Genomic DNA, 13,318 nt, shown 5'->3' on the forward strand with positions numbered 1-13,318 from the left:
GAAGGGGGGAAATTCAGTTTGCAGACAGACTTTACGCTGAAAGCCAACCCAAAATGAAAGTGGAAGCAAAATTTGATGAGCAGGGTGCCAGACGCTAAAAAAAGCATATTTGATCTAGTGATTATTATGATTATTCCACATATATTCGATATCATTATATACTGTGTAGCATTATTATCCACTTTTTTGACTTGTGGGAGTGTGGTGGGCGTTATTACTGCTGGTTTCATTATTTAGATTAATGTTTACTGTCATTCACTTAATGTTAATGTTAATTTACATCAGTTTATATTCATTAATAACTTATTCTGATGGTGGCTAACTCATTGATCACGACTTTATTTATGAATCATAAGAACACTGCAGACGTAGTTCAGAGAGAGAAGATACTGCAGTCAATTTTGCTGACAGCTGATTGGACGTGACACCGTGCAGCATCATGGCCGTGTGTAAATTGTGATCCGTCCTTGTGAAGAAATGACAGGATGTTTTATGCCTCCCCCACCTCCAGCCACCATGGTTGAGTCCAGTGGACTCACGCTCAGATCTGATCTTGTGATCAAAGATGGGGGAGAACACCCAAAATTAGAAGCACTTATTGACACGAGTGTGGATGAGGCACACTCAATTTATGAACATGTTAATATTATGCTAGATATGCTATTGTCATATTGTCAGTGTTGCTGAATTCAAATGCTTTGGCATGATGAGGTATACTTTTTATTGAACTGATTAAACGTTTGGTTTAATCTCAATGAAAATGAACATTTGAACATTACAGATTTATTATAAATGCAAGCAATCTCTAGTAATTGTAGGGTTTTTAAGGAAACACCTAAGAAACACAGCACCTGTTTCACCCTCTGTGATCCAGCTGTCATGTTTCAGTGCATAATCTCAGTGCGCCTCTACTGCTGTCACTACGGTGCTTAATCTGCAAGGCGTGGAATCGGCCCCGTACTTCTTATGCATGGGCGTGTGTTTGCGTGCGCGCGTGCCTTGCTCGCCATGCTTGTGTTCACCATACACACGGTTCATTCACACTTCGCTGGCAGCGCTCATTACGCTTCAACCCCCCACATGTCTTGCTGAGTCAACGAAACATAATCCGCCGTCTGCTGCTGCTGTTGCAGCCGAGGAGGAAGCCGCTGGATTCTGGGTTGATTACAGGTCACAGCAACCTTGAGCGTCCTTCTGTCCTCCTCAGGGCCACTGGTTTAGTGTGACAGTTACCCATCATCCACTGCAGTGTGCTGTACAGTGACTATGGCTACATGGCTTGCAATTCATGGATACACCTGCATAAAGATACAATGTGTCATCGAAGTTGCACTACAGTATTTGTCACCAAAACGTAACAGAATCATAGTTTTTGGGCTGCAACTAATGATTATTTTCATTATTGATTAATCTGACAGTAATTCTCTTGGTTAATTGTTCACTGTTTGGACAATAAAATGTCAAAATATTGTTGAAAAAGCCTTTTGCTGCCGAATTCACGCCTCCAAGTTGCTTATTTTGCCTGAATTGTCTGTTATACAGGTGTGTGAAAACCAACAAATATTCAAATCAGAACCAGGGTTTGGGCCATTTCGACTAATTCATTTTAACGATTAATCAACAAGCAGAATTGTTGCCAATTAATCTGTTGATTGACTCATCAATTAATAATTTCTGACATGCACATCTAAAATGCACTGAAACTAGTAATTGAATGACAGTACTTACATCACTTTCACATCAACTTTGACCTTAGTTAGGCTAAGATAAATCATGTCATTGAGATATATGATAATAATGTTGACTGGCCTTCTTATTGCACTGTATCACTCTCTGTAAAAACTGCTAATTCCCTGGAAATTTTCCCTTAACTGATTAGCCTGCAGTTCCCAAAATAGTCTAAATTTATCCAAAAAGCAGAACATTTGCCAAATGCTCAAAATGCAAATTAAAAACTTGGTTGCCAAATGGAGGGCAGAGAATCTTAATATAATTAATGGAAGTTCAGAAGTAGAACAGGAGAGGAAGAGGAACTCAGGTAAAAGGATCAAAGAATGGATTATTAGAACATATTTAAATTAGGAAGTCGTACCTAAAATTGATTCTACATGTGAACACGCAGGTTTTCAAACACACACACACTTGGGCGCTCACACAGAGGATTAAGGCCAGGTTGGCCTACTGAGACTGGCTGCCAGAGATTCCATCCTCCCTCCTAAATGGATGGTGACATTCCGATGTGAGCGGCGCTCCATGGAGCCGTGATGAGTGACCCAGATTGGGGGTGAGGTTGGTGGGCGGGGGGGTGAGCGCAGACGGGGAGGGGAAGTGAGGCCGGATTAGAGATAAAGGGTGGGGTGGAGACGGTGGAGAAGAGGGATGCTGGGGGTGGAAGGTAGAGGAACGTGTAGCGGGGCGGGGGCGCCATTAGAGTGGTAGACGATGGCGTGAAAGACAAAAGAAAGAGGGAGAAAAGAGGAGGAAGCCCATTCAAGCCTCAGGCCTTCTGCCACACCTTCACTTCTCTGCGAGAGATCATGCTGGCATGTTCAATTTGAGTCCCAAGATGTAATGGGATCTGACAGTCCTTTTCTGACTCCTCGTGCTGTTGATTTAACCCCTTCAAGATTAGGACGCTGTGATGAATCCCATGCTGAGTCGTTGTGGGCGAACTGCTGGGCGTCTCGCCCCTCTGATAATATAATCGTCAAACATTATTTCCTGGTCTGGGGTTCTGTAGAAAGGATGATGTGATAACATCATTTCTACTAAAGTGTCGTGGCATGGTGCTGCTGGTTTGGGTTGTTGAGGTTTATTTTAGAGCTGAAGGTTGGTTTTACCTGCTGTTGCTCCAAATGGCCCCAGAGATCGCCACATCAGTACATAACTACGTCTTCCTGCTCATAAAAGCAAATATTTTGCGGTGCTTTGTCAGCTAACCAAAAAGCAAATTGCAGACTGATCCTCCCGAGTGTATTGAGAGTGATTGCTGTCACCGATCCCTCAGTGCAGAATACTGCGTGTCCTATTAAGACCTTCTGGCTTTTTAGGCTTGTTATGTTTGGAAAGATGCCCATTATTCACTTAATCATTTTCTCCCTAACGCACTAAGACTGGTGAATTGCTAAAAGGGAGCAACGAGCGAGGGCAATGTCAGATCACGTTTACCACGCAAGGATGACAGAGTGTGCCTGGAGAGCAAGGTCCTGAGCATGGGCAAACCAAGACATCAAGAGAAAAATAAATAATTTGACATTAGTTCAGCATCTAATGTTACTAGAAGTATTCATTCGTTGTTGTAGTCAATATTTATTACTATTGAGTTCTGTTTGCAAGCCAAATTACCCTTCTGGGACATTAAGAGCTTCACTCTAGTCTTATTATTATTGTTATTATTACTATTATTCTTAATTCAACAATATGAATTAGGCTGATATTGACCTTGAAGGAAAAGAACATGACACTATGCTATGGATTAGTGTATAAAAGCGGCGGGCAAAGTGATCAAGTAAGAAACAGTTCAAACGTAGCTAATAATCGTGAATTAACAGTTTGAACAGTCAGCTGAAAATAAACTGCTGAAAATTGTTAGCTTGAAAAAGCGCATAGTCTAAAAGGATGAGTTTGCTCCGTAGCCTATAAGGGATAAATTGTAAAACAGACAAAAGAAATGGACAAATGGTGAAATAGCAAAAATGGGCCAATAAATAAACCGAATAAATGAGTAATGAATAAACAGTTTAAATTGTTAGCGAAAAGGAATGCATTAACCATTGAAATATTGAACTTAATGTAACAGATGACATGAATGTTAGCCTAAGTAGCCTAATGGATGAAACTGAGAGCCAAAAGTAATGGATGAATGGTGAAATAGCTTCAAGTAATGGATATAAACACTAATTAATAAAAGAAATTTATAGCTCAATGGATGTATAAACAGCTGAAAGTAGTCTATGAAGTGGTTGAAACATGCAGCTTCTGCATTTGGAACACACAGGTGATTTTGTGGGAGGGGTATCCGAGTTCATCTGACAGGGCCGTGGGGGTACATCTGACAGGAAAGGTTGGGAAACACACCTGGGAGACAGGTGGCTACGGGAGTGAAGTCATGCATGAAAGGTGTTCATTTTGTTTGTTTTTCGTTGACCTTGAGGAATTGTGAATTCCTTTTTTTCAGAATTTGTATTAAAATGGCTTTCAGATACAAGAACATCAACCCTGGCACCAGTGAAACAGGTATTTGCAGTAGATTGAGATCCCTGGGATGAATTGCATTTTAATTTGTGAGGAAAAATGTGTGCTGTGCTGTGCTTACGGTTTCGCTGCAGCTCGGTTTATTTTGTCAAATGAGAACGCAAAGGATTTCTGTAGGCAGCCAAGGTTTATAACATCAGTTGGAGGGATGATGTGTGAGCGCCAAGCGCGGCATAACATTGCCAAAACAGCAGCTGAAAGCAGGTCAATGCAATTCCAAACCACCACCAGCACAACCTGGCTGTCAGCGCACCAGTTTTCTTCCATAGCAACAGCTGGGACTAGACTCGCCTCTGACTGAGCCCTGGGCTGAGATTTTCAGTCTCAGACAGTTTGGCACAGTGTCTTTGAGTGTCAGTAGGTCTTTCTCCTCCTCTCCTCTCCACTCCTTTTCATTCCTCCCTCCCTCCCTCTCTCTCTCTCTCTCTCTCTCCCCCCTCTGATCCTCATGTCTTCCCACTGCAGCAGACATTAGCTGGGATCCTGTCGTCATGCAGCACTGCAGAGAAGGAGAGGGGCTTGGAAAGGAGTAAAGGAGGGAAGAGAGATGGAGACAAATGAGAATGGAAGACACTGTTACTCAGGCTCATACTAATATTTTAAGACTGGAGCTCTCCAGAATTAGTGTATCTTTGATTTTGCTGATCCACATCCCCCACAGAGTTTTTTGTTAGCTTAATTTTAAGGGAATGGTTTTGGGTAGTGTGCTTTCTTGCTGAGAACCATGAGATTTAAAGACCACTCCATACACTGAATATGCTGTTAGCTTAGCTTAGCATAAGGGCTGGAAGCAGGGAGGAACGTCGAGACTGGGCTCTGTCCAAAGGAAACACCATTCAGATAAAATTCAGATTGATATTGATCCACTACAAATGTTTTCAAGCTCTGACTCCAGTAGATGTGAGATTTTTTGCAAACTGATCAGTGGTGACCCCCCAAAATAGCTAGAAAATAGAAGGGAAATGCATGAGGTTTGGCAGGAGAGGATGACAGAAAACCAGCAACCAGGGTGAAAAAGAAAAATGTAGACAAATATGGAAGTGGAATGAAAAAGATCAGATGAGAAAAAAATGCTGAAAAACAGCCTGAGCTTGAGACAAAAAGCTAACCGCTAATGGACTTTTGGTCATAGCTCAGGCTCTGCAGTTACAAGAAGCTGGTGGTGAGAGAAGAGCTGTGTGATTTAGAGGAGAGGGACATGAGATGGAGGGGGGAGGCAGAAGGGAGTCTCAGTGATGATTTGTTATGATGAAATTAGCTGCAGCTGTTTGATGGTAATGATGCTATTTAGCTAGCCTGCCAGGCAAGGCAGGGCCCCCTGCTAATCTTGTTTAAAAAGCAGCATTATGTGTTTCCTCTAAGGGGAAAAAGGCCGCTTTTATGAGGTTACATGCTTGATTAGAATGTAGATACTTTGGTAGTGCATGCTTGATGGAGACAAACCACCATAATTGGTGGGCAGGAGCTTGTTGCAGGGAGACAGTGGGAACAAGTAGGTGCTGCCGTCTGTCATGCGATGCACTGATCTGTCGAGATTTGTGTTTGTGTGGAGCATTTCGTTGTCTGAATGGGGCAAGCCTGTCAGACCCATCTGCTGGACCCCCATAAGACCTGTTCTGGTTGCCATGGTAACAACCCCCTTATCGGTGGTGAGAGGATATGAAGGGTGTGTTCACATGCTTTTTTTTTTTTTTCACCTCAATTTCAAAAGCTGCCTGCTGCAGTGCACCTTCACTTTTTTGTCTTTACGGTATCATATGTTTGGGATTTTTTTTGTTGTTGTTGTTCTTTTTACATGCTTTTTACTCATTTGTTCATGGTTGTTTTAGATTTATGCTCATATGTGCCTTTTGGGCAGGTGATGGTATGATTCTCCACCTCATAGAAACGACCATCTGGAAGGCACTACTTGGATGCCTTTCAGAGTCACATCCACTGTAAGAATTAACACAAAAAGAAATAGAATATTTTAGAATAGGCACAGCTATTTTGTCAGTCTGTCCCCTCTGTCTCAGCACGTGGATGCTGAGACAAAGGCTGAGCCGTTAGAGGACTAATGTTGCCCTTTACTCACTCTGGTGGCTGATTTGTGAACTTCACCATGCAGTGTGCATCATGTACCACTTCGCTGAGATGATGTCTTTCAAATGACTACTTCTTTTTGCTGCATATTTTCACTTGTAATCACAAACTCTGCTTATTAACTCCTTCTCCTGCCTGTGCAAACCTCATAATCATCTTTCTCTTCTCGTTCCTCACCACACCACCTGCTCCAACAAGTGACCTGTACCGTCCCCGGTCTCCCAGCAGGCAGGCATGGCAGACGGTCGGCAGCCAGATGAGCACTGGTCCACAAATGGCCAAGAGAACGGCGAGAATGGCTACTCCGCCTACAGCTCTGCCTACAGGGAGAACGGATACCATGGCGGGGCAGCTGCACATCCTGGAGCGACAGGTAGGAACACAGATAAGACGTGTTTGAGTGTGTGCAAGCATGTGCATGCAGCACTCCGTCAGTGGCATTGATTGGACTGCCTGGACATACTGCCAGATGGGTCTGCAGCCGTGGGTAAATGCCATTGGTTCCATGGTGCCAGGAAAGGGCAGTCAATCCCCGAAGGCGCATGAACATTTGAATGAGTACTGAGCATCCACAGTCTTGGTTATGAGTCTCTTGTGGGTTAAACTACTCAAGTAATTAAAAGTGTATAGAGGGTTTCTGGACATTTCTGCAAGGAGAGCAGAAAGCTTCATGACTCTTGGTGGGAATCACTCCAAGCTTTAAGTAAAAAAAATGAAGAAAGGAGGTTTCTATTGTTTTCAGGTTTACACTTTCTGTGCAAAAATGAGCATACAATGTCTTAAATAAAAACCTTCCAAGCTCTAAATTGTGATAATGTAGATAGAAGAACTTGGTGACATAGTCTGGTGCATGTCAGATTTACAACAAAATGCCAATATTCTGAGGGATAAGTCTGCAAGGACAGAGAGAAATGGGAACAATAGAAAGACATGTGATGGAGAGAAAGAGAACAATGCAGAAAACAAAGTGAAAATAAAAGACGCGAGGAAAGAAAAGTAAAAAGGGGGGAAAAAGGAAAAAATATGTTCAAAAAGAGGATTAAAATGGATATTAGGTTGTTCAGTTTTTATGCCAGGCTTATCTGTCTGGGCATGCTCTGACCATGTGCATGTTTACATCTGGAGGAACAAAATTTTCCACTTTTTTGTTGTGAACTGAATATAATAATAATAATAATCCATGTATCAATGTCCTTTCATTGTTTTTATGGTTGAAACTCAATATTGAACTACTGTAATGTTTTTTTTGGACATTTTACACCATCTGAGGTAAGTTGATGCCCTTTCTGCATCTATCTGCACTGGACACGACACTAGCCACTAATCAAACCGTAGAGGAGCAGCTTCATCACACAAAATTACACAACAAACAATGCACCAAACTCAAAGCGAGGCCACCCACAGAGATAAGGTCAGCAGAGTTCTTCGTTTTTCATTTCCTTCCTCCCATCCATGTCTTGTCTTCCTGGTGTTGTCTGTCTCTATCTTTCTATCTCTCTCTCTCTCTCTCTGCTCTCTCTGTCTCTCTCTCTTTCTCTCTCTCTCCCTTCGCAGTGGATGACTCAGCCAATTTGCCTCCCTCCCCTCCCCCCTCTCCATCCGCTGAGCAGATTGGGCCCGTGGCACAAGGTACACCCACACACACTTCTGACCAATCAGGCCATTCAGGGTGAGCGTGTGAATGGTGGTGAGAGTGGTCAGAAATATCTCGAAAAGGAGACACCAAACACACGGTCTTGGCGGTTTCAAGAGATCGTTTGTTCTCAAAAATGTGGCAGCCACTCGCATGATCAGAACAGCCCCTCCTCTTTCTTCTGGTCCCTTAGTGTTTAAAGTCAGGGTCCTCTGTCGCTTTGCATGTCAGCTAATCATATCACCTTAAAGGAGTATGTAGCATGTGCCACACTGTCCTGTCCTGTTCACACTTTAGTTCATTTTATTAGTTCTCTACAATTAGTTTTCTAACATGTACCCATATGTTATTTGAGTCAACCCTGGATACTAGAGCTAGACAACACAAGCACCCTTCCTCCCCTCAGGCTATAGTACATAACCTGCCACTGGAGCCCTTCATCTCACTTCTGTTTTCCCCTCAAAACACCTCCACTGTTCACTCATTTTGTCTATTGATTTTCTCAAGGAGTAAATCACAGATTGGCTTTCAGCTCTTTACTCACAGAAAACTGTGCAGTCTGTTTTCCCATCACATCCTCCTTATATGTGGCATGCAATCACCAAAATGTAGCATCTTATAGTCACACTGCATGGATTCGGGCTAATGTCAACTTTTCATTAAGGGACAGAACAAATTCTAAGAGAAGTATTGTACTTTTTAGGATTTGTTGTATACAAGTAGGATATTTTCTAAAATGAAAAAGACAAATTGCATACGTGTAAAGGATATCATTCAAGGTAAAAAAAAGAGTAGGATGTTCTATTTTTCTAAGCCAAATTTGCAAACTCTAATAAAAGTTTCTTTTTTAATTCATTATATATTCTAGTTATCTATCAAGGCTAGACTAGAAGGTGTGTTGATTGCATCCCATGCATCTCCATCAGAGCTGAAAGTGTCTTGTAACCCCTGTTTTAATGTCCTCCATGTCTCATCTGTGTGTTTCCCTTCCCTGCTCAAAGAAGAGAAAGTAGAGGTTGTCAGTCAACAGCAGGATGAGGATGAGGAGGAGGCTCCAGAGGAGCCCCACAGTTACCCGGAGGAAGTGACATATGAGCAGCCTGGAGACTTGCTCTTAGAGCAGACAGATTATTTAACAGAGCCCCAGGCTTTGGGCTTCCAGCAAGCCCAGACACCTGAGGTCCTCAATGGAGGAAGTCATCAAGGTGAACACAGCCCGTCACAAACAGGTGTGTGTGGTTTTATGGGTTTGTGTGAGTGTACTTTATGTGTGAGCAATTGTGCATCCTTTCTTTATGAAAGTGTGTTGGAGTGAATGTCTATCCATAACCTATTTTAAATTATCCTCTTGTGCTCTGAGTACAAAGACTTTCCACTTTTGATTCATAAAATGTGGTGCAACTCGAGCTTTGCTGCCACCCTTCCTGCAGCTTTGTTGCTCTGAAATCCTTGAGCTTCTGCTTCAATAGATGAAGTTGCCATGTGCAAAATGATGTGACATAGCATTTTGATTTTGTGCTTTTTCATGCAAAACATAACCATTTGCTTTTCATCGGAGAGACATTAGAACACCTGATCAACCATGTTGTAGTTGATCATTTCTGCACTTTTGTACTGCCAGCTACATTGCAAATGCAATTATCACTGTCTAAGCTGTCAAGCATTGTATATTTACGTGTTGCTAGAAGAAGTTGTCTGTATATTTTTATGTGGGTTTTGCTGGAATATTGTCTGCAAGAAGGTGTTTGAATACACCCACCTATATGGATGCTCATGGATCAGTCCTGAATGTATTTTATGTCTGTCGTATATCACTTGCTTTAATTTCCAAGTTGTTTTCATTTCATCCCAAGGCAAATAATAATTCTGTTTTCCTATTGTTACTAAGAGCACAGTTTGGGCATTACAATCCACCCTCATCAAACAATATAATCCAAAAAATATAAAGATTCATTCACATCCACAGTATTCCTGTGCTTGCAGTTGAAACTGTAATGACACCATTAATTTTAAGTTAATTACATCAAATACAAGTATCTTTTGTTATCATCAGGTTGACCATTTTTTATCAATCCTTGTGTATTGCAATAGGAATTCAATATATTTGTGTATATTTATTTCTTGTCATTTAACATCATGCAACTCATTCCTTCATTCCAGTTCTGCACGCTATCTCAGGTGCTGTGACCACCCCCCCCCCCCCCCCCCCCCCCCCCCCCCCCCTGCTGTGGTTGTGGCCTGCTGCAAAATGCACTATGCTGTGTGTTTTGTTTGATGAAGAGCTACTGTATATATGTGTAGGAGGCTTTGGCTTGACTGTATTTGCTGGCTTTTGTGGATGCTTCCAGCAAAGCTTTTAGCTAATGTGACTCAGCCCAAAGTTGTACAGTATCCTTCAAACTCACAGCCCAGCCGGAAGAATGTATCAGTAAGGCATCATGTGAGTCTGCCATGAAGGAAGATGAACCTCAAGAGGCGTCGCTACATCAGAAGCAGTTGGCAATTGAAAGACCAACACCTGAGGGTGCAGATATTGCCTTGATCAAACCTCCTCCTCCCTCTGTGAAAGCGAAAGAGCTCCCTGACACTTCCTCAATTGAGCAGGGTAACCAAGACAGAGAAGATGTCATAAAAGGGACGGCTGAGAGCGACTTGCTTGAAGCCAAAGCACAAGAAGCAAAACAACCTTTACTGACAGAGGAGTTTTCAAAACATAAGCAGGAAGACAAAGATGTAATTGTCCTACCAAGCAAATCAGGAGCCACTGTGGATGAAAGCAAGGAAGAACCTGTAAAAGTTTTTGGTAAGGAGGGCCAAGATAGTGGCAGTGACATCAGATTGCATGAGATGCAAGTAACTGACATGCAAAAAGTGGACCAAAGGCAAGAAACAGCCAAGTCAAGTGCAGAACCGGAAGAGTTAAGAGTCACATCAGATATTCTTGCAGAGCACGAGTCAGGAGCAAAATCATACTTTGAGACATCCTCAAAAACCCATGAAGAGGAGTCATCACAAACCCAGAGCTATTATGAACTCAGTACAGCGTCAGAGACAAAGCCAAGTGGGGAAACTGAAAGCACTGTGCAGAAGCTAGAGGAACAACAGGACAGAAAAGCCAGAGCATCTCCTGGTAAGATGTCATTAGAACAAAGGAGTCTCTCCCTAAACATTACCGTTGGGTCTTCAGCAGGACAGACAATGACTGGAGAGAGGTCAAAGGCCCTCTCAGAAAGGTTATGTCCAATCAGTGGAAGCTTTGATGAATCTGAGGTTTATCCTTCAACACCGTCTGTGGAGAGCCAGCTCCAGTTTACACCAGCCGTCTCCATTACCCCAACAACCACTGAATCGTCTGACGATATCCCTACCAAGGTAGAAACTCCTTTACCTTCTGATAAGCACAATTCTACATTTGAAGGCAGCCTCTCTGAGATGTTGGACCTGGCTGGAGCCCTGCCTCGGCCATCATTGGAGAGAAGGGAGCTTGACCACGTGAGACGAAAGTCAATGCCAAGCAATGTATCTGCTCTGGTGGGAAGTTCTTTGGCCAAGCTCGCCTTGGGAGATCAGACCTCCAGAGTGGTGGGAGGGGAAAGCCAGCTGGAGGAACTGGGCTACTGTGTCTTCAGTGAGTATTCAGGGCCCATGCCTTCTCCTGCTGATGTACCCAGTCCTGGGCACTCTCCGCACCAGCATTTCCCTTCCATGGAGAGTGAAGCTGAGGAAGAACTTGGGAACAAAGAAGTTGAAGGTGTTCAAAAAGTAATGCAACAACAAGATCATAAAGGAATTATCCCTGAGATCTCTCAAAAAGCTGTGTTTGAAAAGAAAGATTCACCAGTCAAGGCTTCCCTGATTCTTGAAAAAGCTGTGACAAGCGGAGTTAAACCTGATCGCTTAAGAATCCCAATGACTTCTTCAAAGGACAGATTGTCTGAGTTCCGTTTGGAGAGCGGCCTGCCTGGTGACATAAAGATCCAAGCAATTCCGGAGGTAGATGTTGAAAAAGACCCGTCCAGAGAGGCTTCTCCCATCCCACCAGACAATTCCTTCACTTTCACTCTTACGGAAAATGGAAGCAAGGCTCCCCCAACTCCCACCACCCCCAAATCCCCAGATGATACACCTCCAGAAACCCAAATCACTGAAGAGAAGGCAGGGAAAGATGTCTTACCAGAGGTCAAAGCAGAGAAAAGCCGAGAGGCTAAGAAGATTGATAATAAACAGACAGAATTAGATGAGGGATTGCAGAAATCTGAGCAGGAGGAATCAGAGGAAAGAAGTGATGAACCAGTAATGGCATCGTCTCAGTATTTAGAGAGCAAAGAAGAAGATTGCAAAAAGATTCAATGTGAGCATGGGACACCTACAAGATTAGACAGAATAGAAAAGCAAGAGAGCTCAAAAAATGTTCAGGATTTTAGCGCTGGAAAGCCTTTAGATGATAAAAATACCCAAATCCAGTTACCAGAGATGACTCTGGATAAATGCTCACCAAAGCCACACATATCCTCCCCAGTCATCATAATACCTCAAGCACAAGTCGAAGAAGAAGCAGATGAAGAGGATGATATTGAGATTGCTGAAGAGCCTCAAGAGATGATGGAGGAGGATGAAGTGCCTGTGCTCCCCAAGACAGATCAAGCAGAGGAGCGCGTAATCAAAGAAGATGGAAAGGAAGAGCCAAAGAAAGAGCAGGTGAGGCTGATGGTAGGCGATCAGATGGTGGAAGATGATCCTAAGTCTGGAGCAGAAGAATGGAGTCATAGTGCCCAAAACAGTGACAATGGGGAGCCTGCGACAGACAGTTCGCACCTGTCTCCATGCTCTGACCACGATCAGTCGGTTGAGGGTGGCAGAGATGAAGGCATGGGAGAGGATAAAGTGGCAGAAGACACACAAATGAATAGGGATGAGGTGAAGAAAGAGCAGGGTGAGGCTGTAAAGGAAGGCCTAACGGTGGAGCAGGAGGTGGAGGAAGCTGTCTCTGATGAGGTAGGTGAAAAGAAAGGGCAGAAAACGATTGAAGAAGAGGATGTGGGGGAGGAGAGGATGGGAGAGAAGGAGGAAGACATCGAGACTGGTCAGGAGATGGAAGAAACCCAGACCAGTCAGGCAGGCAACGATGAAACCACCATGGACGTCTCCATCCTAGATACAGACAGTGGCTGGATGGACTCACAAGGTACCCAGAGCTTGCAAAATGAATAAATTAATCACTTGTAAAATAAATGTTTCAGACATTTAATGTATATATAACATAAAACTACCTTACACAATGCTTGTTGCAAGTAAACCTTATAATGTGTCTTTTGTACCAAGCTAGCTTCAGCTAGCTAGAAAAGGTGG

The 13,318-nt window shown here is 43.1% G+C and overlaps 1 protein-coding gene across 2 annotated transcripts in view; it reads left to right on the plus strand.

The window, feature by feature from the left end:
* Positions 1 to 13,318, plus strand: part of LOC121627191 (microtubule-associated protein tau-like) — a 60,642-nt gene that overhangs the window by 35,788 nt on the left and 11,536 nt on the right. Inside the window, exons 4-6 of one of the 2 annotated variants that reach the window (XM_041965941.1) lie at positions 6,535 to 6,709; positions 7,891 to 7,965; positions 8,971 to 9,198. In XM_041965941.1, coding sequence (XP_041821875.1) covers positions 6,571 to 6,709; positions 7,891 to 7,965; positions 8,971 to 9,198 — 442 coding nt within the window. In that variant the 5' untranslated portion in view covers positions 6,535 to 6,570. Of the gene's footprint in view, positions 1 to 6,534; positions 6,710 to 7,890; positions 7,966 to 8,970; positions 9,199 to 10,376; positions 13,155 to 13,318 lie in introns of both variants that reach the window. The other variant, XM_041965940.1, reaches the window with a different exon arrangement.

The sequence above is a fragment of the Chelmon rostratus genome, chromosome 24 (genome assembly GCF_017976325.1).
Source record: "Chelmon rostratus isolate fCheRos1 chromosome 24, fCheRos1.pri, whole genome shotgun sequence".
Lineage (NCBI taxonomy): Eukaryota > Metazoa > Chordata > Actinopteri > Chaetodontiformes > Chaetodontidae > Chelmon > Chelmon rostratus.